This window comes from Ornithodoros turicata, chromosome 2 (genome assembly GCF_037126465.1).
Source record: "Ornithodoros turicata isolate Travis chromosome 2, ASM3712646v1, whole genome shotgun sequence".
In the NCBI taxonomy this organism is placed as follows: Eukaryota; Metazoa; Arthropoda; class Arachnida; order Ixodida; family Argasidae; genus Ornithodoros; species Ornithodoros turicata.
This window is the reverse complement of record NC_088202.1, coordinates 27,285,579-27,311,682: the sequence shown is the minus strand read 5'-3', so window position 1 is coordinate 27,311,682 and position 26,104 is coordinate 27,285,579. Positions and strand designations below refer to the sequence as shown.

At 45.3% G+C, this 26,104-nt stretch overlaps 1 protein-coding gene and 1 long non-coding RNA gene across 3 annotated transcripts in view; one reads left to right on the top strand and one right to left on the bottom strand.

Annotated features, from left to right (window-relative positions):
- Positions 1–13,014, top strand: part of LOC135385252 (U21-ctenitoxin-Pn1a-like) — a 19,705-nt gene extending 6,691 nt beyond the window's left edge. The window contains exons 4-7 of one of the 2 annotated variants that reach the window (XM_064614457.1): positions 2,177–2,249; positions 9,163–9,346; positions 9,485–9,615; positions 12,518–13,014. In XM_064614457.1, the coding sequence (XP_064470527.1) occupies positions 2,177–2,249; positions 9,163–9,346; positions 9,485–9,615; positions 12,518–12,670 (541 nt within the window). In that variant the 3' untranslated portion in view covers positions 12,671–13,014. The remainder of the gene's footprint in view (positions 1–2,176; positions 2,250–9,162; positions 9,347–9,484; positions 9,616–12,517) is intronic. The other variant, XM_064614458.1, reaches the window with a different exon arrangement.
- Positions 1–26,104, bottom strand: part of LOC135385255 (uncharacterized) — a 26,943-nt gene extending 839 nt beyond the window's left edge. Inside the window, exons 1-2 of the long non-coding RNA XR_010420373.1 lie at positions 25,936–26,104; positions 1,427–1,504 (exon numbers count right to left, since the gene is read on the bottom strand). This is a non-coding gene — a long non-coding RNA (uncharacterized LOC135385255). The remainder of the gene's footprint in view (positions 1–1,426; positions 1,505–25,935) is intronic.

Below are 26,104 nucleotides of genomic sequence, written 5' to 3'. Positions count from 1 at the left end.
TCTCCCTACTTCTCTGCTGCGCCTGCGCGCTCCTTTTGTTCGCGGCCTCTTTCGAACGAACAAACTCTCTATGTGAACCTCTGTGAACAAACAAGTCCCGACGCTGTCTGGCTTCTTGAACGTCTGACAGATTTTTTTCAACGGCTCAGCATTTCATTTCAGTTCGCTTATCCGTTTAACCTCAGATGTGGATCGTTGTGTGGATTGCAGGGGCGGATTTTATGGTGGAGTGTGGTGGATTGTTATGTCGGGCCCAGTGTTATACGCATGCTATGTGGTTGCCGCCGTATGTGTCAGAAGTACGGATTCATTTCGAATACCTAGTACAGTGTTGCCCGTAATCTTTAATTGTAATTTTCTAATTAACTGCACCGTCGATTGGAATGAAACTTGCACAGTTTTCTTCCTGGTGGCTTGGACTATCGAATAGCCACACTAAATGACATTTGATCGGTGCTGCTTTACAGTACCTTTAATAACGAAGTTCTTCAGCCTGAAATGTAACTCGCAGCTACGGAGTTACTTAAAAAAACGAACGAATTACTTCCAAGTTACTTCGGAAACAAAATAGCACTACGCAGGTGCAGCGCGCGTGAGCAGTTGAGTCAGACTTTGAGGTGCCTGTGGAGGAGAGCAACACGCTTAGATCGTTTTTTTTTCGTTTATGTCAAACAATTTGAACGCTTTACATCTTACTCCCTGTGGGCGCACAATGGTTCAGCATCATTTCAACGGAAGCAGTTTTTACTTCCTGAATAGAGTACTGTTATTGATTGAATATCACGTTTTATGGCATAAAATGGCATGAAAAAAAAAAAAAAACGGAGAGAAAGCAAGAAAATATGTGGACGAGAGTGAAAAGCTAGTTAGAAGTAACTTGGAACTTAGCTTAAGTTACTTTGGCAAAGTTACCTGAAAAAGAAACGAGCTCCTCTGAAAGTTACCACGGCGCAAAAGTACCGTGTTAAGTTAAAAGTTACAAAAAAAGGAACTTAGTTACAGTAACGAGTCACCTCGAACTCTGGTTTTCACAAGGTGCAGCCTGTGGACTGCAATCACAAGCTTAGGATCATATTCCCTTGCGACGAAAACTCTTTTTTTTTTTCAGTTTCGACGGCCATTTATGACCGAACCATCTGGAACGCACGGTTCAGTATGTGATCATTTATGAGTCGCCGATGACGTTGAGAAGGTGTGAGTTTAGTGGGCGTCTGTGTACTAATAATGATTTTAATGATAATAGTAATAATTTTACATAGCGAAGCACTCCTAGAACTTTAAATTATAAGCGTAATTTCGTAGCAGTTTTGCGAATCAGAAGTAATTCTACAGGATTACGCCTCGTTGCATGAGCAGCGACCGCCAGTTCTTTCTTTTTTTCTTTTCTGTTACATGCTACTGACTCATTATAGCGAGATCAGCTCACCCAACTGTCGACGTCTGCCTGAAAGCGCGTTGATGGTACCACGACAAACGTCCTGAACTTCGTCCGAGTGTAACCACCCTAAAATGAGAAAGTTGTACCCTGGAGCATGCCGCATTAACTACTCAGAAAAACGTGCGAATGATCCACCGCGATTCGGAGGTTCTCACTCAAAACCACTGAAATCCAGGTCATTTATGGGGAGAGTTTAATCGGAGCCCCAACTGAAGTAGATTTTGACAGGAACAGGTTTTCACAGCTCGTTTTACTAAAATGCACTTTGCTCCCTTCCTCTAAGCTTTTCGAACCAGCGGAGTCGGTCGTCAGGTTCGAGCAGAAATGACTCTCTAGTACTCCCAAGTACCTTCTCTCATGCCGCTTGGGAGGTAGTGGACACGATTGAAGCAAGCTCCGTTAGGAGTGCGAATGTTGTCGTTCTGTCATCGGCGACGACGAACTAGTGTTAATTTTATACTGTCTCCTCTGAATCAACAACCATAATGTGTAGCCATACAGCCGTTTACCAAACGTCACGTTTTCATAACATAACCGCGTGTGCCTCAGATAGCACAAAAACTACACCCTGAAGGAAATATGCTTCGGCTTCAGGCAGGACGAGGTATTGCCACTTGCTCATAATAGAGCATGCATGTACGCATTCGTGAGGAACAGGCCAGTAAACTGAAAACGAAATCAACGCCACAAAACCTTGGACGCGAAAAAATAAATAAATAAGAAATAATAACTTTGCAGGGATTCACCTGATGTAACCGTCATCGGAGGTCTTCAGTGGGATGAACCACCGAGTGCAGTGCAGCACCGAAAAGTAAGCTTTCATGAATCGAGCATAATTTTGTGAACACTTCGTTGTTGTACCGAACGCTCTCGCGCAGAGACAAAGTTTTCTGCAACCCCAAATCAGCAAGCGAGCCAAGGCGAGCGTCTATCTAGGGACAAACACCACGCATGTAGAGTAGAGTAGAGTAGAGTGCACCCAGACATGTACAAGATACTCAAAAATGTATTTAAGATAAGATAATAAATACTGAGGTTAGAATGTAATTAAGATAGAGTATAAATACATGAATATCAAAGTAATTAAAATAGAGCACGAAATAATTCAAAAAGTATTTGAAATACAATTAAAATACTATTTACCCTTGAACGCAAAAAGTCACCAGTCACTGGTCAATGCGGCATGTCGCCGCTATGTGACATGGATCATCTAAACCCCGCGTACTACGCAAGCCGTCCCTGTGTGATAGGAGTCATCTAAACACAAAGTCCCAAAAAGATGACAAAGAGACACCACATAACTCCACTAAGTATATGTAACCCAGAACAAAGCAAACTTCAAGCAGGTCCCTGCTCGGCGAGGTGAGAATTCGGCGTTACCGCGTCAGGGCACACATAATAGAACCCTGACTCGCAAAGGATTAGTACACACGGGCTAAGATCTCTGGAGACTTCCAAGAAAGGGCAATGTCCGGGTCAAGTCCGAAAAATTCAGGAAATTCCACTGACCAAGCAAGATAATGGAAAGACGACGCACAGAAAGTTTGAGAGGGAGATCCAAAATATGTAATTAGAGTATTGAGTAGAAAATACCATAAAATGTATTTTAAATAGAATACAAATACACAAAACAAAAAGTATTGCGTAGAGTACCAAAATACCGCAAATTGTATTTAAAATACAGTATTTTAAATACAATACTCCAAATACGTACAAGTCTGAGTGCACCTAATGTGTTGTGTATCTCCCTAGATCGAGCTCGTCTCGGCTCGTTTGTCTGTCTGTTAGGGTAAAGTGGGGCAAATTGAGAGATAAATTTGTAACTGAATATGAAATTTTTATTTTCCCAGCATTCAGAAAAAAGAAAGAAAAAGAAATACCCAAAGCCACATTCTCAAAGGTTTCTGACCTGTAAATGCAGAAGGGACGTAGCAGGTGTAAGGTAAACACAGAACAATTAATTCAACAATTCAGATTGTCTTATCTTGCCCCATCTCTCGGGGAAAGATGAGACACGCCGTTGTAATGAACTAGAGGCTTTTACGTTTCTTTTGCTTAACAAAATAGTATACTTACGGAACATATCCAGAAAATGGTCTCATAGTTAAAACCAGTTTCAGGATACCGTGCTACTTACAAGAACAGATACCGATGAGAAACTTCCATTAAGTGGAATAATTCCAGAATAACATAGGACACAAATGAAAATGCGCTAACAACGACAGCTACATGAATGGTTATGGGATGAGGTGGAAAATGCGCTAGTTATGTAGGTAACAACGGAGTTGTAGATCACAAATCAGTCATTACTATATGAGTGACCGTGTATTTCTTTCAATCTACTCTGTGTTTTTCTTTCTTCTTCCTGTTTTTTAAATGTTTTGAGTGATTTGAGGAATGTGGTGAATCACAGGCAAGATTGCTTGCTCAGACTTGTCGCACTTAGTATGCGCTTAACATGTGTTGACAATCGTATCATGCTGCAGTTTTTCGGATATTAAAGTGACAGTACACGAAAGTTCAGGACACGTCTTGCTGGGGTTCGTAGTTGTTGACCGCCAAATTTTCCGAAGTTCAGCAACAGACGCTTGCGTTGCCTTACGGGAAACACTGATTCCCATCTATCTGTGACAAAAGAATTACCATTCTTCTTGAAATTTAGAATGATGCGCTTGTTTAAACAATCAAACACAAGTATTACCTTGTCGTCTGAATTATTTCGCGTGACAGACACCCAGCGCTGTCGCGATGGGCTTCACTGTTTTGAACAGGGAAGCAGTGAAACTTCAAACGCTTCCCAGTTACGTTGTCAACATCGCCCTCAATGTTAACACAACGAACAAAGCAACAGTACCTCCTGTTGTGACCATCCTTCGTTGACACTTTTGAGTGTTGGGATATAAGTTTTCCATTGCCCCACATGGCCACCATGTGTCTACCACCTACTCAGTGTGAAACGGCCTTCATGGGAAGGGGCGCTACCAGTACTTCGAAACTTTAGTGCACGAAGCCTATACAAGTTAGTCTTTGCAGTAGAAGCAGACAAAGCAAAGCCCGTGGGGCCCTACGAAATCCCCGTGAGCCCACCGCCCACATGCTGCGCAATGAAACCACACTGAACCCGGTGCTGCTTTGCTCCACCGTCCTTTGCACCGCCAGTATGATGTGTCGCTCGTCGCTCGCTTTTGCACACGCCTCTGCTTTGCTGGAAATATGCTAGGAAACAGGAAATATTGCTGGAAAATCCTTGGCAATATGCAAAAATTAAATATCTGAGGAACAAGCATAAAGCCACCTAATAGTTGGCTTGATCTCTTTCTAAATTACATTAAATTGTCGCGTCTTGCCCCGCGCATATTGCCCGACTAATTAGGTTTTCTGTTCAACACCGGAAAGCCAAGAGGGCCCATATTTTGCATGTATATCGATGAATGAACGAAGAAATAGAATGTGAACTTGCATTGATAGGATAAGCCTGCGAAATGCTGCTGCACAGATGACAAGAAAAGCACTACAGAAAATCGCACCTATGGCGGGTCCTAACGTTCAAGGCAGAAGTAACCGATTTTTTCTCTCTTCCACGCATACACCAATCCGGACAATTCTTACGTGTAATAAAGCGGACATTCAGAGACACCTACACGTAAAGTCGCAAGCGCATGAAGCAACGCGTCTCTGAGACAGGAGGCGTCGCGCAAAAAATGTCGCGTGTTGCCCCGTGTCTCATCAGTCACCTGCCGCGTGTATGAATGTTGAGTGAGTGAGAGAAACATATGTAAGAGTGAGTTTAAATGAATGTATCTTTCTGTCCTTCCCGATTACTTGAGGCTCCCCAGTTCACAAGAAGGCATGCCAATGTGGTGTAAAGGTAGCGTTCTGGGCCGGTAATCAGGTTCTGCCAAGGACCTGACCGGTTCAACCCTCGGCGCCGGCACTTATTTGCTTTTCCGTGAACTACTTGTTGACGAAAGCGTGCCGTTTCCTGTGCAGAAAAGTCCTAGTGAATGAGTCGAAGCCCTCGAGCATCTGTGATAGTGTTATGCATGACAGACAAACCGATGCACTGCGTAAAGTCATTGAGCTTCGGCTTATATTCACCCGCGTAGAGACCGACGAACATCATTCGCACAGACCCTACAGTATGTCCTAGGTTATCTAACCTCTCTTCCCTATGTGTTCCCTAGGTGTGATACCCCTAACGCATGTCCGATATATCAGATATATCGGACGTTAAAGGGGCCGTAAAAAGGCCACCAAACATTTCTGAAATAATGATACCCCATGAAAGAACGCAGATCATAATACCCAAATATACATTTCGTTCGGCTTATGCCAGCTCATTGACCCATATAACTGCTTTCAAAGATGAGTAACCAGCGAGCCTCTCTCCACCACGCTCCTCTTTCCCTGCTGCTGCGTCCTTACCCGACAGCACCTTCTTGCTGCGGAAGGAGTGCTAACATCCCTGCATGGACAGTCTTTATAGGAGAGCCGCAGTGCGCCACAGAGCCACAGTGCAGTGGAACGCGAGGAGCCTTCGCAATAAGTTCCCCGACCTCAAGTTGTGCCTTCTAAAATATCCCATTCCCATACTTGCCATAAGCGAAGCGTACATTAAGGACGACTTTAGACTCAGCGGGTACAACGTATTTACATCTGGCAGCCAAGGCGTATCAAGGACTGTGCTTGTGTTCGGAAGGACCTAACGGCTGCCCAATTACAGGAGCCGCATATTTCTTCCGCTGACCAAGTGAGATGCAAGGTTAATCAAATAGCACTAATAGCAAAAGTTTGTCGCCGGAAGCAATGTAACGCATACAACTGTTTCATGGAAGTGAAACCTAAGGTTCCCCCGTTTTCTACAAGATCAGTGGTGTCCACGACGCCTCCGTGGTCGCTTCCAGTACCATCGATCGCATTGTCAATTCCTGGTCTTAATATCAAACGAAACCATGTGCCTACATCAGTTCTGAAACAGCTTGCAGCGGATATGATGCACAGTCGATATTCTGACCACACGGCAGTTTTCACTGGCGGATCCTCCAGTCATGAATGTTCATCGTCTGCATTTGTTATTCCAACTGACGGTGTGTCACATGGATACCGTCTCTCACACCGCACATCATCAACGTAGGCTGAGCTATATGCTATCCTGTTGTTTCTACGTAAGACGTCCTGTGACGATCCGCGGGCCTGGGTCATCTACTCAGATTCAAAGGCTGCTCTTCAATGTATAGCCAACATGGGAATACGTGGATCGCTCGCCCCGGTTGTCACTGATATCCTCCATCAGGTTCAGCGTCTAAGCGATCACGGTCATCATATATCCCTGCAGTGGATCCCGGGTCACTGTGGTTTGAGCGGAAACGAAGAAGCCAACAGAGCGGCAACGGCTGCCCAACAGTCTCGGACTGTTGTACCAACGGTGTTATCAAGAGGAGACAGGAGATCACTTCTGAATGAGCTCATTCAGCCACTAGCTCGCCAGCAGTGGAGTCGTGACATCACTGACAGATCTCTCATGTATTCGGTGGATCCCACTATGTCCTTCTCAGTTCCTGACCGTTTACCACGCTATTTTACGTCCCTCCTGCACAGGCTTCGTCTCAACGTAGCCTTCACTCCCCAATTCAAGTGCCGAATCGGATACTGTGACAGCTGCCTATTCTCCAAATGTGGCGTTGTAGCGAACATTGAGCACGTCCTAATAGAATGTAAGCTCTACGAAACGGAGAGGCAGCAACTCTGTGCTCAGCTGAGTCGTGCTAGCCGACAGACGTTCAACCTGGCTGCAATTCTTGGCCCATGTCAGAGTCATGTGCAACACCGTCGATGTCTTCTGATGTTCTTGGAGTTCCTCTTGGCTACTGGCTTGCTCCAGACGCTGTAGGGTCCTCCCCTGCATCTCAAGGACCATTGGCGCTTCTTTCATGTGCTTCTTCCTTTTGTGTGACGTAGCGTTGCGCAACCAGAGGACGGGAGTTCAAGAGTTTTACTTGCACATAACTTCATTTTCATATTTCTTATCTCATGCTTCTCGTGTAATGGGGTAGTGTACTGCTCTCAAGCGGTGAATCACCCCAGGCCATAGTCATGATTTTGTTGTTGTTGTTGTCCACCACGCATACGTCACATGGCTACGTAGCGTTTTCCCGTCGAATCGGGGGGGGGGGGGGTCCGAGCTGCGCACATGACGTTTCAAATTACCAGCCAATAAACCTACTTCTTTATCAGCATTGAGTCGGAGCGCTCAGTTTGTTTGTGTGAAACGACGTTTTGCGCTCCGTGGTTCCGAAATACGTCATGACATCTTCAACATCTCCGGCTGGCGCAAACGTCAACAGTTGGGCTGCTATCACATCGCGATTCGAACCCGGGTTCCTCCCAGTCACGACGTGACATGGCCAGCACGCTATCCAACTGTACCACGCTAACTGTACCACGCGAGCTGGTGACGCGATGCCGCGTGGCTCAAATCAAAGTACGGCAGCCCAGTTGTCGGAACCATTCGAAAATGACGAAGATGTTCCATCGCTCACCTACCTAAGATTCCGGAACTGTAGTCCCGGATATTCATTCGCGCTCGTGGTGTGCTGCGTGCTACTGCCCAGAAAACGTAGTGCGCGTATGATACCTAAATTAAACGCATTTCTTTTTCAGTTTGAGGCTGTAACTGTTTAGATTTTGAATAGAAGAGGATTCACGTTCATCTAGTCTAATTCCGCATTTGAAATAAAATCATACGTGGAACACTCGATCGTAATTGGTGAGGAAAGCGCTACGTGAAAATGACGTAAAGTTAGAGCGCGGGGCGGAGCTAAAATGCGAAAGGGTGCAGTGAATATTTCATCCGCATGCAAGCGCCTTTTGTTTTTGAGCGTTAGTAATTGCAAGGAGTTTTCACTGCATAAGTTTCAATAATATAGCACAAAGAAATGTGCACCTTTTGTACCTGTTTACGGCCCCTTTAACGTCCGCATTGTTCCGGAAAAGGGTCACATCTCACCGGGGCATTCTGTACTGTTTGTCTCCCCATTCCTCAGAGGTCACTGCAGTGGTCTGCGTGCATACTGCGTTTTGGTGTGCGGGGGCACGGTAGAGATAAGCGCAAGAGGTGCCCTGTATCTACTGCGCGCGAGAAATCCCCATGTGAACTTCAGTGTTCAGGTCGTCCGAAAGTATCGCATGTCTTGTGCTGTAGACATTTGCAAAAGGACAAAACCATGTGCGCAGGACCAACTTTCTGAGACATTACCCTTCCTTGAACAGCAGGGTGACGCAGCTGGTGCCCCGGCTGCGAACAAATTCCGTCATACGAGTACTAACTAATTTCAGGCAGCTCACTTCGCATGAATTTTTGAAGTAACAATCTTTACCTTGCTTCCTTTTCTGGAGCTATAAGGAGGTCTCCCAATTTTTTTGGGTTTCCCCGGAAGTTTGCTTGGTTCGGTTATCCGGACAAAAAGGGAGGAGTCCCGAGGTTTCTGGATAATGGAGACATGACTGTACTACGTGCAGCCGTCAAGCATGATTTCTGTCCGCGTCTTACAAGTAACCCCCCCCCCCCATATTAGGCACATATTACAATAATCATAAAAATATATTTCATTCTAACAGTACAGTTTCTCACCGTGTCTCTCTCGCTCAGTTCAGTGCAGTGCACATGTGTAGGCACCTCCTTACCGTGTAAAAACCTATGCATTTTATTTTCATATGACTGAAAGGCAGAAAAGTTCAAGATTCATCCGAGAACCTCCGGCCATTGCAGAGTTGACATCGCACTAATCAAGCTGAAGGCTCCTTTCGACATCAAAGGGAGCAACGGCACCGTCGGCACTGTTAATTTGCCCCCAAGAAAGCACGAAGTGAACGGCGAAGTCGTCATCACAGGATGGGGAAGAATTTCAGGTAGGCTGAAGCCTCGACATATCTCTTCAAAAGAAGGACCGCGGGACAGAAAATATACCAGGTTACCCCCGTGGTCGTCTTTCTGAGCGTATTTTGCAATAAAATCTGGAGATAGAAGTCAGCGTAGTATATTTCCAGACACGGAACTGTCAACAACTCTGCGGTATGCAACGATTTCTGTGGCTGATGACAGCGCATGCGCCACAAGGTTCCCTTGCTACTCTGAGAAGAATCTATGTGCGGGAGGTGGTGGAAGAGGCATCTGTCGGGTAATATTCAATGTTTGATTCACAAAACGACACATGAGGCACAGTGCACTCATAGTGCGAGTGCATGGTGGCGGACTGGAACTTCAAGGTTGTTAGTGTGTCTGCACCTGCGAGGAACGAACCATTCCACTGGACCCATTAAGGACAGCCTTGAAGCGGCAGTTTTCCTTACCGTTATCAGTACAGTAAAGCTCTTACAATGTCTCTGTAGTGGAAAGATTGCACGGTGACGTGTTGACCGGAACACGGATGCCACAGGTTGAGCAAAGCACATCGCGGCGTGCTGGAGCTGCCTTTTTGTGCTTATTTTGTGTTTGTTGTGTCAACACTTGTGAGATGTGAATGTCACAGACAATCGCAAGGAACAGTCAGCTTGAGTTGTTGGTATCAGCAGCTGAACAAATCGCATCGGGTTGGAGGTACCCACCCCTGCCAACGATACACTTCCGAAGGGGAAACAAATGGTAGACGCGTCAGGCGACTGCATTTTTCTGGGTACACTGACCACACTACAGTCCTCTGTGAAGGAACCATCTCCTCGTCATGCTTATCGGCTGCTTTTGTCTTCCTAACGAACTCAGAAGCACACCGGTACCGCATCCCAGGACTGACAGACTTCCATGACAGTTTGTCGGTTTTATGAAGGATATCGCATGGTAGTCAGCGGGTCTTGATGGTCTACGCGAAATGGATGGCTGCTGTGGCCTAAGTACGCGGCAAACATGGGGATTCGTGGGGTCGCAGCCCTCATAGCCCTCCCTCATCCTCCAACAGCCACCGTCCACCAAGGCCAACGTCTGGGCGGCGGAGGTCATCGTGCGGTACAAAATAGAAGTACTGCAGTGAGTACTCAGTAGCTCCCCATTGTGCTGGGCAGTTGTGCCCAATGTGCTGTCGAGAGGTGAAAGAGACCACTCTTGCCTGCGACGATCCAGCCACTGCGGCAATGGTGCCAAGATATCACGAAGCGATCACTTTTGTGATCGCTCCGTAATTTGCCATTTTCGGTTTCAGACTGTTTAGCACGAAATACGTTGCCTTTCTTCTGCACAGCAGTAGCCCCCAGTGTTTCCTTTACTTTACAACTTACGTTGGTGTGATACAGGCTTTTGATCAATCTCGTGTATTTTGTCGTATATCGAGCACTTATAGAATAAAGGCTACTTAATCCCGAAATATTTAAGGAATTCTGACAAGCAGCAGTTTGCTACCCACGCCTTAGTCCCATGCAGTGGCTTCTGCTATTTGTTTAGTTAGCGTGCCCTCTGTCATAGAAATATGACAGAAAGAGAGAAATACTATGGACAGGAAAGCATTTTGTAGATTTTAAAGATCATAAAGTAATGGACCCATCCTTTCGCCCATTCAAGCGATTAAACTTTCATGGAATTGCAAACATTGACCTGTTTCCATGCTGTACCATGTTCTCGCATGCGCAAGTACAATCTGCATCAAGTTCAAATGGCATGCCATGTTACAACAACAACAACAACTTTATTTTCGGCCTTGGAGAGTGGGGAGTTTCATCGCAACAGGCGATACTCTACCCCAGTGCTTGGTGGAATGGGGGGAATAAAATAACGAGCCCCTTTACAATAATGATCGAAGTCCGATGGTGTCCAGAAATGTCAGAAGAGCTTTGAGCGCAGAGCGTTGCTGGGCTGGATTGGGCCAGGGACCAAGCAATTTCGGTAGGGAGAAAGGGCGAGAGTCCAGCTGACGAAGAGACTCGGAGAGTGTCATTCGGGAAGGTTCGTAGTGAGGGCAATGAAGAAGAATGTGCTCCAGATCCTCAAGAGCACCACAGTGGCAACAGGTGGGAGAATCAATTTGTCTCAAGCGGTAACGCCACTGAGCTGTAAAGGCCACATCGAGGCGCATGCGGTGGATTAATGCAGCATCCTGACGAGATGTGTTTCGTGGCATGCGGAAAGCGAGCATGGGATCAACTCTGTTCAACATAGAGGGGGGAAGAATGTCGGTTGTCCGTTGGCGGGAAGCCAGGGGTGTCACTAGACGTCGCAGAATTGAACGGCGGTCTCCTCTGAGCAGAACAATACGGGTCCGGTTCCGAGACGAGAGTGCTGCTTCTGCGGCGCTGTCGGCCTGCTCGTTCCCCACGACACCACAGTGGGCTGGAACCCACTGGAGAACTAGCCTGTGGCCTGCGGCGTAGATAGTGTGGTAAGCCATTAACACGTCGGTGACTAGGGGTGCGGATGGGCCTCGTATGCCGGAAGTTTCAATTGCTTGAAGTGCAGATTTGGAGTCTGTAAAGACTGCCCATTCCCGGGGTGGAAAATCAGCGATGTGTTGTAGAAAGAAAAGGATGGCATAGAGTTCCGCAGCTGTGGAGGAGGTTGGATGTGAAAGGCGTCTTCCGTGCACGACGCCTTCGGATGGAATGACGAAGGCTGAGGCGGACTTGTTGTTTCGGGATGCGCCATCAGTATATGCTGCCGTAAACGTAGAAAACTTCTCGTCTACCAGAGCATGAAAATGGGCTCGGAGGACTTGAGGGGGGACGTGATCTCTTCTTTGCAGAAGGTTTGGGAGGCGTACAAACGTGGGCGGTACCGGGAGAGACCAGGGGGCTTCCGGCGGTATAGTGTCCTTAGTTATGAAGCCAGTGAGAGTCTGGCGTGTCCTCTGCGCTACTCGATAGAAGTCGCTTCCAGGGCGGTATCGAATTTTCCTGAGTAGCGGGTGGCGGGGAATGTGAGCACGCAAACGGAGGTAGTGCCGAGCCGTTTCCCGTTCACGGAGAACCACCATGTTACATGTTACATCTGCATGACTAGCATGGATTTTGTAGTTTTTCTTTCTACTGCTGACCTTTCCTGTGAAAATAAATAGACCCCGCCCTCCCCCATTGCCCTGAAAAGTTCTGCTTTCCTTTCAGGGTGACTCCGGTGGCGGTGCAGTGGAGTACAAGAAAAAATCAGCCGTGCTGGTCGGTATTTCCTCCGGGGGAAATGGCGGTTGCGGAAACTTACCCGCCTACTTTGTCCGCGTGTCTTCTTACGTCGACTGGATCAAATCCAACATCATATAAACAACAATGTCAATGCATATATGGGATAGCAATAGTTTTATTTGCCATTTTCTTAACTGGCCCCTGTTGTTGCTACTCTAGGACACGATCCTTTACGACGATAATCACTTGTGTAGAGCGGTAAATACCACATGGTTTCTGTGTGATTTATGAAAGTTTTTTTTCTATATCATTGCGCTTCTCGTAAAAGTAAATTCATGCTAACTGCAAGGAGTAAAACCAGGAAAGGAGAGTTTTTTCAGGCATGTGTCGCTATAGTTTGCTTGGCTTGATGTGTTTTTTCAGCTCAAACGTTTGACTGACAAAATAAAAAATAAAATACAGAAAATATTTATGAAAGCACATGCATGCATTGTGTGAAGAAATGGAGAGATGCACAATCCACGTTACGCGTTATCATTACTTATACGTTGTTGTTGTTGTTGTTACGCATATGGCACGAAACATTCTTCTGCACAACGAAAAGTCGGAAGGCTATACCGTACAAAATAATATAGTGAAAATAAGAAGTAACTAATAAGTAATAATATAGTAATAACACAACAAAATAAAAGTATAAAAGTCACTGTGAGCGCACAATATCAACAGTATTGATATTTAGAAAAAATATTGTCTTTTGGTAATGCCGCCTTTCGCTATTAATGGCGATGGTAATGATGTGAACACGTATAGGAAACGTGGCAAGGGAGACGCCTCCCCCAATGGAAGAGAGAGAGAGATGGGGATGAGCAACAAAACAACACATGCTTCCATCCTTTCGGAGGTGTTTGGGGGGGGGGATATATTTATTAGAACACATGAAAAAAAAAAGGGAGGGAAGGGAGTGTTTGGGGATACAAGCGTTGGGTTCGTAATAAACAGTTGCTGTATCAGAGAATTTGCTTTCGTTCTTCCGTGTCTCCGGTTGAGCCCTCATTTCCGTATCGGTCTCATACACACGTTTCCAGATGCGATAGTCCTTTTAACGATGCTCACTACTCGAAGATAGTGACGCTGAGATGTCCTGGTTGGGAGCTGAAGAGTGTTGAAGGGGCTAATCAGTTCCGCATTCATTTCAGCCTGTTCAATGCTATCTCAATGCTATGCTGTATCACTTGTTTCAGAGAACAAAGTGCTAGTACTTGCACGGTGCCCCTTCACAGGCTGACCGATTGTATGGGGCGTCTGTTCATCACGGGTTAGGCGTCATTTAGCACCGTGTACATCTAATCTGCGTTGAGAAGATTATCAATGAGGCTTTGAACAAGTAGCAACCCAGAAATAAAGCAACTCACGCCATTGGGAGCTCAGATGGCACACTCACAATACACGATCTGTTACCCACGTACTAAGCGAACATTTTTCTTCTTTATCCACCACTTTTGAGTGTTACAACGTACACGCCTCTCTTGAAATAAAACCGATCATCCGCAATCCTACCTGAGCATTTCTTGCTCCTACAGACCCAAATAAGTTCATCACTATTGTCAGCAACCTGAAAAATACCAAGTCCGCTGGCCGTGATGGAACCTCAGTTCAACTACTAAAGAAAACTGCCCATATCCGCTCCTTGCAGTAGAGTTTCTCCAGCAGCTGGAGCGCCTTCTACGAGCCACGTGTTAACATTTGAGTAGTAACTTCCGGGCGGGTCTCCTGCTTTCCTTCGGTTAGATTTGTCTCGCTAAATGGTATCCACTAAAGCGAAGCTTATTACAAGCGCTCAGTACAGCGCACCTTTATTTAGTGGGTCTAGGTTAGACAAAGTTACACTGCACGTTCGTAATTTTTTGTAATGAAACATGTATGAGACGCGACGAGCTTGCTAGGCATGACTTTAGCCAGGCAAACCTCACCGAAATTTCTTCCGTGGGTTTGACATTTTTACGGTTTCCTTTCTCTCCTTCCTTTTTATTTTTTGCGGTGGATTTTAGTTTTCCTGGTTTCTGACGGATGGGTTGGTGTTCTCTTTTGATACATTCCTTGTGGAATACGAGGGAGAGGTGAAATTGCGGTACTACACGATCATCCTTATAGGAAAAACCGGTAGTAGATAATAGTGAGTTTTAGCATACCGTACGCTGTCGCTTTTGCGTATACGTAAGGGATAGCGTCTTGGTTTTGCACAATGAGCAAAGCCCTGCTTATGTCTTGCGCGTGCGAACCGCCAACGCTGTCCCTTACGTGCGCAAAGGCGACAGGGTACGTTATACTGAAACTCACTATTAAGTGTGCAGCAAAATACGCGGAAATCCACCCCTCTCATTACAGGGCTTTCTAAACCGCAACCTAAAGAGACCTTACGTAATTATTAATCTAAAGGTGCAGTCATGTCTACTGTTCAATGAAATAATGTCTAAAAGTTGCTGTGTAGTTCTGCATTTTCGAAATTTCATTTTCGTTTCAAACGTTTCTGCAGGGTATACTATTAAAGTTGTGCAATGAACTCTCAGAGACATAATTTCGTTGTTGCCAGAGAGGCACCAGGCAAAGGAAACGCCAGCTCAATATCCATGGCAGTTGTAATCTAAATTTATTATCACCTGTACCGTTTGTGAATACTGTATGCAAACTCAGTGACCAACGTAGCTGTGAACTACCTCTCCACGTGTTTTAACTCTACATACCTACCCCCACCCCCCAACCATAACAATACCATAACCGTTCGACCACAACATAACAATTGGGGAAACCGACAACTACTGAGATTACGTGCGTGCGGAAATAGAATTTCTCAAAAGTCAGGGATTTTAGCATGTTTCCAAGCCAGCACACGTTGCGACAATGCCCCGCGAAATCTTCAGCACTAGCCGAATTATGTGCATTCACAGATCCTTGACCCTTTGACAGCGCTACTTTGTCCAAACATTTGTTCAGGAAGTTCATGGGCCAGAAACCGTGTCATAACAACAATCAGCAACTTTAGATATTTCTAAGGCCAAGTAGAGCAGAAATAGCCGCAACGCAGTCAAATCGTGTAGTCAAAGCAAGCGAGGATATGCACTCTTACTACCCAACATTTTGCACAGCGGCGGTAGGGGACATACGACGCTGGCTCCACTTGCGTGGTGCAAGGAGCGGATTACAAATATATATATATATAAAAAAAAAAGATATTGTTTGCTCTGAACAATTTTCCTACGTAACCACTAACTTCCTTATTTTTCGGAATGCTCGCTCATTCCTGCGTGTTGTCCTGTTTCGTCCCATTTCTTCCATTCCACGAACCTTGCATTTCTGTAACCGGTCTGGAGCCAAGATGACTTCATTCACATAATCCCCTCCACACTCTAACAAAGCTGCAATTCTCACCGGGGTAACATCTAATTACGGCCGAAAGTCTCATTACTGTCGAAAATCCTTTAATTCCCAAGTGTCTCGTTACGACCAAATCTCATTACAGCCAAAGGTAGTCTCATTTCGGCCGAAAATGTTTCATCACGGCCAAAAAGAAAAAAGAAGCATCCACCATATTAGCAATCGCTGTGTTTTATGCTTCCCAAAGTGTGTCCGAGGCGGTGTGACCCACGGCTTGTGCACACAATATTGCGACAGTGTTTCATGCATCCCCCGTGAAAAATGTTTTTATTGTCATACTGTGTCATATGATATCTGTATGTGTTACGCCATTTTGTCTCAGCATTCGAGCAACATCCTACTCGTTGGTTCTGTGAGCAAACTGTGTGTGTGTGTTCTGAAAAGTTACTCCACAAGGGAGCCCTCTGAGAGCTCCAGGAGCCACATGACCAATGACCATGATCTTTGCCCCCACTAGCTGCGTTCTACAATTTACGTCCACCTGAAATTAAAAGAAAGTATATAAGGTGCTGAACAAAACGGCATATGCTCTTGTTTGATGATGACCACAAGACATGCTGTCAAGCAGACTTTTTTTTTTCCAGACATTGAAAACATATTCAAGAATTATGGACAACAATGACAATTACGTCATAATGATGCAGCTGCATAGCCAGGAAAATATTTCAGGAGGTGTTTTATGAGGCTTTACATGGGGTGGAGGAGTACGCCTCGTCAGTGCTTTATCCAGACCCCCCTACACCCCCCAAATCTTCAGTGACACCCCCTAACTTTTTTGACTGTGCACCCCCTACAGGGGGTGCCCTTGCAATTTCAGCTTCAGACACGTCTGTAATGATATGTTAAGTTGTAATGACGTAACTATAATGATGCCCCCCTCCCCAATTTTTTTCAACACCCCTCTCGTGCTTGGGATTCTGGATAAACCGCTGACCCTCGTTCATTTTCGTGGGGCACTACATTACTGCTTATGCCACTGCGCTGATGTCACAATGTTATAAGCGTGTGCACTCTGGGAATTCGGAATTCCTCTAAGCTACAATATGTAAATTCAGAATCAGTATATCCGAAGGGTAAGCATCAGATGTTACCTGCAGGCTTCATGCTGAAACACGTGTGCGCAAACCACTTCCGCCGTGGAGGGCGACGTCGTTAGTGCAATCATACACGCAGGACAATCGCGGGCACATGGTGTAGTGGCAGCAACCTGAAAACGATACATTTTCTCGTTATATATGAGTAATCAAAAATATATACCTTCCCACATGTTTCGTTTTGTCTTTTGTAAGGAGCGCTAGTAAGGGATCAGCAATTGGTTGGTCACTTGCAACCATGCATGCAAGCCACAACGCGAGAGGTGCCGATATTCCGATCACGCGATCAAAAATTAAAAGTCTACCATGCACACTTCCCATGCAACTACCTCCCTAGCATCGTGAGACACGACACGCATGTATTCAGTGTCACAGTGTAATGTGAAATGATACGCAGGAATCAAAAAGATGCCAACATACCTGTAATCCATTGTCTCATAACTTTGCTTCGTTTCTGGCAGCTACCATGAAGTGCAATGCATAATTTACAAGTTTGGTTTCGCCATACTGCACATTGCTACAATTACGCAAGCGTCACGCAATCCCACGTGACCTCTTTTTCATCAGTGAAAATAACTCGCGTCATGAACATGTATGTTCATCTCAGCGCTTATCACGTTTTGCATGCTATAGAAGGAGGGGCATCAATACTCTTCCTTTCGTGTTTTGATATCTTATTATTTTGATATGCTCTCACGCTCTCAACTTCGGATGGTGTCTAGCAACGTTGGGTATCTCGTTTCTTGTGCTACCGAGCCGTTGTAGTTTACGACGTGTTTAGATCTATCGATTTGTAGTGCTGTAAAGTACAAATTAGCGGACTTAAGCGGCTCTCTATTTTCCATCGTTGTCTTTCGAGCAGCGCGTGTTGTTCCTGTGAAAATTGAGTTGAATGAATCGTCACAGTCCCAACTTATATCGCGCAGTGTTGACCAAGGCCGAGAACCAAGAATTCTGGTGAGTTCTGCTTTCGTAGACTGTCTGGCTTAGCAGTGTGTTATCCACACATAGTTGCATTCTCATACGAGTAATTTGACTGAATCAAAACAGCCGAAGTGCCTGTAATAGATGTAGCTCGGTATGTGTTAGTAGATATGCACCGTTTGTAGTTCGTTGCGCGTTTAGGAACAACAAATTCAATCGAAGTTAAGACACCGATAATGCCGCACCGTACAGCAAATTTATCATTGTGAGCCATATTTTCATTATCATTATCATTTGTGAGCCCATATGTGAGCCATTTGAGCCATATGTGAGCCATAAGCCATTTGTTAAAATTTGTCGTCATATTTGTTCAAAAATAAAAGCACAAGTCGGCATACTTGGATTGATCTCCTCGAATTGCTTACCGCGAACATCTGCAAATGTTGCGCAGGCTTTTGCACCGTACTAAGCGCAAAAGCATATCTGATTAGAATAAATATTTCAAGAGGAAGTCATTTAAGTACATTGTTATTGATAGCTATTTTCCATTCCAGTCATGTTATGTGGCTACGCGAAGGATTCCGAAAAAGAAAAACAACAACAACATGGCTAATAGGATGTTGCTGCCCAGGGAGTCTTGGCTGAAGAGGTGAGCTGTTAAAATTACCAATGTATCATACGGTTCTATTGTGAAGTGAAAAATTGTGTAGTAGTGCACGAGTGTTAATTCGTGGACTACTTTTATAAGAAGAAATGAAAAAAGGAAAGTCATGCATGCATCATTTCATGAATTGTAATGTATCACTGTTTCATATTCACATGTTTCCATTAAGTGAATGAACTAATGCAACTAAATTCATCTCATGGTCATGCATTCTGTTTACCTGGAAGTCACATTCTTAAGGCTTGTCATTTTTTTGTCTAGATGAAGATTTATGTTAGCCTTGTATGAAATAACAGACACATATCAACACGTATGCAGCTTGTGCACATTAAAACCAGCCATGTAGAGTCAAATGCCTGTTTTTTTAAAATATTCTAGCCTATTCACGGTTGCTCTTTGCTTCTTGCAGGTCTACTCATTCCAGAAGCGAGAATTGTACCATTGTAAAGCGAATGGAAATAAACTGACGTCGACTGAGATAGGTGTTCCTTCTTGGCCAGTGACTGTAGGACGACTCCAAAAAACGTCACAACAAAGCCGATGTTCATCTAGCTCTCCACAAGTAGCTAACTCCACATAGTAGCCTGCTGCTTCACAGCAACATCAACGCTACCTTTGAGGTGTACACATTCCACAATATGCTGCATTGTGCTGTGGTATGATAACATACTGATTGTCTCACAATATGTGTATATATATGATAAGGGCACTAAGGGCACACCGCATGGCTTATACACTCTGGAATGTATATCCATACCTGGCTGCAACATTGCATGTCAATGCACTTTACAATACACATTTTGACTTTTGGCCGTTATGAGACATCTTCGGCCGTAATGAGACTACCTTCGGCCGTATTGAGACTTTGGCCGTAATGAGGCACTTGGGGATTTAAGGATTATCGGCCGTATTGAGACTTTCAGCCGTATTGAGACATCGGCCGTAATGAGACTTCGGCCGTAATATGATACAATCCTCACCGGCCGTATAAGCAAGGGGATGAAACTCGCGAGTTCATTTGCGGACTAAAGTGAGGCGCTGCGAGCCTTTCGCGTCATGAAACGTCATGAAACGTCAAAATTTTACGTCGAAGCGCGAGTTCTGGACCGAAAGCATCCCATTGGCTCCTGCGGCCGCTCCCCTGGTATGCGAGCGCTCATTGGTCGGTTTGAAATTATAACCTTTTCGTGGCGCGGGAAAGCGGGCACCGCCGTGTCTGGGGTGCCGGAGCAGCTCGCCGTAAAGTTTCGAAATATGGTGCAGCAGGGACGCACGCAAAGCATCTTTGCCGGTACCGCTTTGGATGGTTTTTAGTGCCCGTCGATACCGACTCTGCAAAACTCGAATCCTCTTGGATACTTCTGCAAGTAAATTCAGTGATAGATAAGTGGAAGGCGCAGGTCTGCTTCGCTTGCTTGGCGCGACAACGATTCAAGAGGGATCAATACTGTGTTTTTCCACTCGATGGCAGGTAAGTCAGTTCCTATTCCATTCTGCCGCTTAGCGTAGCATAGCATAGCACCGCACCTGTGGCATATACGCAACATTTCGGACGGTAGAATTTTTAGTTTTCACGTTTTCTGATCCCTGTTCTGGTCTTTCTTGCTCAGGTATCAACTAGGTACTGCTCAACTCATATCTGCTTCCGAAAAGCATCTGCATGACGCAATAGAATGGATATGCCACTCTGAGTGGTTGGAACATCATCTTTTGGCTTAGCAGCTGCACAGGTTCCTTTGTGACGGGTCAGCCTTGACATGTGACACTACACAAGCAGCAAAGGGATATGGACATGTTTCCTGTCGTGCTGGATTTGCGAATGTGTGTGCCTGTGCAGTGAATTTACTGATCTACTGTGAAGTCTTCCACGTGAGACATCAGCTAACAGTGAATGTGAAGTTGCTTCGGCATATTACTCGAACTTCAGAAACAATGTTTTTGTCATGTTCGTGTTTGGCGCAGATACAGAAGACTGCATATGCGTGATTTGGAAATACCAACCCCGAAAAATAAAGCACCTTGTGCAACAGAAAGAGCCAACGCTTCCGCGTTTTATTTATTTCACTGGATGCGAACGAAAATCCAGAACCGCCAAAGCGGGGAGAGAACAGAGGGGAAAGGGAAAAAGAACGCCTCGGCAGCGTCGCTTTACGTCACCCAGGGAGACAAATAAAACAAAGCAAAAAACTACTCTACCGAGGCCCAACGATTGGCCAGACGTCAGAGGTCACGTGAGTTTTTCCCAACAATAGATATATACTACACATTCATTTCCCTGGTATAAGCCTCTACGGACCCTTTCTTCTCCCCGGGCTGTTGACCCACAATTCGCACGAACTTTTATCACGTCATACCTAACCCTCTAAATAACATGCCAATGATGAGGACGGTGCCCAGAAGAAGAACTGTCTCTGTTCGAAATATCGGCGCCTCTCGTCCTGAGGCAACTCCCTTCATACCACTCATATCAGTACACAGTGCTTAGTGCATGTGCATCACACAGTGCTTAGTGCAAGAACTTGTTTCACTGCACTAAAGCACCCCGAATTATACCGATTTAAAAAAAAAAAAAAAATTAAAGTGCTTACAAATAATGGCAAAAGCTCCCCCAAATGTTCACACAAGTAGTTTTTTATATATTTTTTTATCTCGTCAGGAGAGATACCCTGTGCTTTCAAGCGTATTATTCTGCAGAACATTTGCTAAAGATATGTCAATACGCAAGGAACGGCCGACCTTCTCCAACAATTGGATTATGCTCAACAGTCGGAACTGCTTTGCTTTCATTCCAGGATGATGTGCGTGAGAATATATTTTTGTTTTAACGAAAGAATTGAATTATTTCCCAGGAACGGAAATAGAGCCGTTTTGCGCCTCCCACGATCCTGAATTCGATCTGAAGCTGCTGGTTTTCCTGGGTATATGAGCTTGTAAAATTTCAACTATTTTCTATTTAGTATAGAGGCAAAAGAAATATGAAGTTCAATTTTATCGAGATACTACGTGCTACTAAAACTATTCCAGAAGTTGTAAACAATATCTAAAAAACGGCAACTTTACTGGGTGATATAACACTGGGCATAAAACAATAACGTGTGGGTCGATCTTAACTAGAGTTGCACCAAAACGATAGAGGAAGGATGAGCCTGTCGGAATGGCAGAGGAATCGAATTTCGATATTGAATAGAAAAATTGACTTTTTTTAACAGCTGGTACTCTTCAAGGACGCAGCGAGCACATTATTGCCTTGGAAAGTGGGTCCCAGTTGTACGGCAGTTTACCGCTTCACAACAGCGATAGTCAACATATTCGCTGAACTACGGCTTTTCGCGACTTGTAGCACGACGCACTTCAATATTCCAACGAGTTATCCGTACATCGATGAGCGCATAATCTACGGATGTGCTAACCGAATCCTCGAATCCTAGGCAGGGATTCAAGATTCGGGAATCCGAATCCCAGTGTCCAAAATGGCGAATCGAATCTTTCCAATCCACCAGCCACGTTTGTTTGTTTCTTTCTAAAATTGGCACATCCGGAGTCCGCCGAAAGCCTGATTGGTCGGCGTGTGTTTTCTTGTTTGATTGCTTACATTGCTCTCATGTGGCGAAGTTCCCCATTCATCATCGTCATTAATTTATCTGTTGTTGTTGTTGCTGTTCTGGACTGAAAGAGTTCAGGCAGGAACTCTTACATTAAAATTTTTAAAAGTAACATTGTTTTGCTTTTGATTTGTGGTTTGTTACGTGAAAACAATTCAGACTCGAGAATTATGTATTTGCTCTAGTCGGTGAACAGCACGTTAAAAAAATTACACTTAACCGGAAGTATATGGTATATTTTGTCATGAAAATCAACTATTATTGAATTTGTTGTTCATTAAACAAATACATAATATTCTGCTTCAAAACACTTTTCAGTAGAAGGGTTTTTTTTCTCTCTGGATTTTCAAACTCTTTCTAAGGAGGGATTGGAAAGATTCGATTATCGTCAGATTCGTGGATTCGCAGAACCTTCCTTAGATTCGGATTCGAATTCGCATTCGGAAAATTATGGATTCGTCCGATCTCTAGCACAATCGTTTGTGATATTTTGTTACGACACAGCATTTCATTCCGGAATCCGAAAGCGACATCGAGAAGGGAGTCAGTTGTCCTATATGAGATCTATTGCTGAAAACCCTGACATCATTCCTTCGACATTCATGGGGTAACTTTGTCAACTGTGCGGCGCTTACCGTGGTACAGGGAGCATCGCAATGAAGGCTTATGAGGGATGCTCACATGTTGTCTGTTGTGGGTAGTTCTGCGGAAGTATCCGAATCCCAGAGCAAAAGGTACAGCAGGTAAAAGGGTACTGCACACCCTCCGTTCTCTGTAACACCATCATCTTTCCCTTTCCCCTTCTACGGAACCGCCAATTACGAGCAGCCCAACCGCACCTGCCCCATTCGACATTCATTGCAATAAATGACTCAACCAAAGAAGCCAATCCAGGACTGTCGCGTCAAGCAAAAAGGCACCGAACCTGCAGATGTGACCGTCGACTACTCACAAGGAGAGTAAGTAAAAAAAGAATAAATAAAAACTACAAAAGAAATTACAAACGATTCGGTTTAAGCATTTTACCCATAGGTTAAGTGCTTATTGATGAATATACAGTGCGAGTGGTGTTGCAGGAAATGTTCTTCGTATGCCACCTTCAAAGGAGGCGTCAGCTTTCTTGCGGATGATCCTGTATGTGTACATCCCTGAAGCTGGCAGGACATCAGCCATTCCATAGCCTCGATCATTTTATTTCTTCCTCACGCTCTCTCTTTTAATCACGCTTTCATTTTTATTTTTTACCAGCTCAGCTTACGACACACACACATACATTGGATGGTGATGGGGTGGGTGATTCACCGCCGCTGAGGCGGTACACTGCCCTATTTCGCGTTGGGAGAGGGTGAAGGGATGGGTGCTTTCAAAGAGCCGCCGCCAGACCGGTGGAGCATAAGTACTCCGCCAGAAGACGAAGGCCCTGCGTCTGGTGGGCAGCGTTCGACTACGGACCGAGGCTCTTCGCTAGGTTGAACGGCCGCTTGTCAATGCGTTGCATAGAGACTTCCATTAGTGCACGCTCGTGGTGGTATTGCCCACAAGCCAGGATGACGTGGCTGAGGTCGCCGTGTACTCCACAAGTGGGGCAAAGGGAAGACGAGGTGGAGCCCACGTATCCCCAAGTTGGCCACACACTGGAGCGCGGGTCTTGAGTCTTTAAAGACGACCCAGGACTGAGCCTGACTGGCTGATATTTTTTGCATACCAAATAGAATAGCGTAAAGCTCGGCACACGTAGAGGATGTTCTGTGAGAAAGACGGTGACCACAGGAGACTGACTGAGTTGGAAAGACAAATGCCGAGGACGATCCACCCCGAGTAGATGACCCGTCAGTGAAAACTGATGTTGACGCCGTGTAGTTGTCGTTCATCATGCCCAGGGTAAGCAGCTGTATCCCTTTTCCTTCCATGCAGGCCAGGAACAGTTAGGCGGGTGACTGGACTTGACAGAGACCATGGAGGGGCACTGGGAGCCACTGTCTTCACTACGAAACGCGGGACGCTAGGCTTCAGCTGAGTCATCACCGAGTGGACCTTGCAGTGCTTGCGCCTCAAGATCTTCGATACGAGCGGGTGCCGCCGATGATGGGATAAAAGGCGGAGGAAAAGTCGGCAGGTCTCACCGTAGCGAAGAACATCCAGCGGGGTGTCCCTCGTTTCGGCAATAACTGCTCGGGTCTCTGCTGCTCGGGGGACGCCGAGGCACGCACGAAGGCTTACGAGATACGTTTGCACCATGGAGAAATCTGGGTTCCATTTTTGTAGGACCACTACCAGTCATTACCCAGTCTCATTACCAGTCATTACCATTACCCAGTCCCAGTAATTCCAATGCAAATACGCTGATTGACTGACTGGTGGCGTGCATGATAGATGAGGAAATCTGCTCGAAATCACCACCACCGCCAAATAAATACAAAACAATCCCAAGCATAACTTTACACAAAAACGCGATTGAAGGAATGGGCGCCGCCATTAGTGCTGCCACCCCGTGGTAGTCTCAGGAACTGCACGTGTGGACTGCCGTTTGCCGAGTTCCTTCATTTTCCCGTGTGTGTTTTCGTTCATTTTCGTCTCCGTTCGTGTTCATTTCGTGCCGGTTCATTTTCTCTCGTTCGGGAACGGGTGTAGAACAGATATCGCATCGGCCAGCGCCCCTCACGACACAATTGTGCATATCGCACGCGGAAGCAGGCAATCGTCTTTTTCCTTGGTCTTTCGAACGTTGATACGCTACTCAGATGTTTACTGGATGACTAGTTATATGGAATGTTGCGTTATCGCCAGTCATAATCATTAAAGACGGCGGCCACGAGTATTTATCCCAATGGGAAGGGAGATTTTGGCAGTCCACCCGTGTTATGTAGTCGCTGGGAACGATGCTAAGGAGCGCACGGTTGCTAGTGGTTTGAGAGTAACCTGACAAGGTCGATAGGTTAAGTTAGCTAGCGGTTTTTGCACACCTCTGTGTCTTAATTATTTTTGCCTATCAGGAATGAGCTCATGCAGCTGCATGCCACTCGTCGTCACATGACAGTATCTCCCACTGTCACTCTTCAGCTTCGAACTTACCACTTTATTGCTTCCTCCCTTCTTTGTATGAGTTACAGGACATCCCTGCGGTCTCTTAGAAGGTTGTTTGCATAACTTTTGTTTCAGTACTAAACATTGTGGGGGGGGGGGGAGGAATATGTTCATTAAAAATAAAGAAATGGGGAAAGGTTACTAAACATTGTATTGTATCGTATTGTATTGTATAGTCTTTACTGCGACTTCGACTCCAACGCAAATATGGTGATGTTTCTCTTGCAACTTCCTTAGTTCTCACACCTCCTCAGCCATGTTAGGTTCACTCTCACTTTTTCATCCACAACCGCAGAAAAGTGCTGATACATTCTCAACGTGCAGGTCAACGTTGTTTAGAGTTTTCAGTCTCCCCGTCGCATGCGGCATCACTGGAACCTTGTAAATATTCATGTGGGCACTGACTTCAAACACAACTATAGGTCCTTAGTCGTCCAGCACGTGAAGTGCTTGAAAAGGATCACCGATTCATCAAGTCGATCAGCAGTCATCACCAGATGAAACAACTCGCCGGCGAATTTGACAAATTCATCAGTAACAGCAGCGTTATCAAAGTACTTCCCTCGAAATACAAAGTCAAACGATGTTTGAATGAATCCAAACCTGTTGTAGTACAGCCTGTGTTCCTTGACCCCCGTAGTCATGTTCACGGCGTTTACAAAGTTCTCAAGGCCCTTGGCTAAGTCTGTCTCAAATTTAAAGAACAAAAACGGAGACTCGAATACTTCTGCCTTTCTAAAACGTTGTGATGTAAAATGAATCATCCGGCATC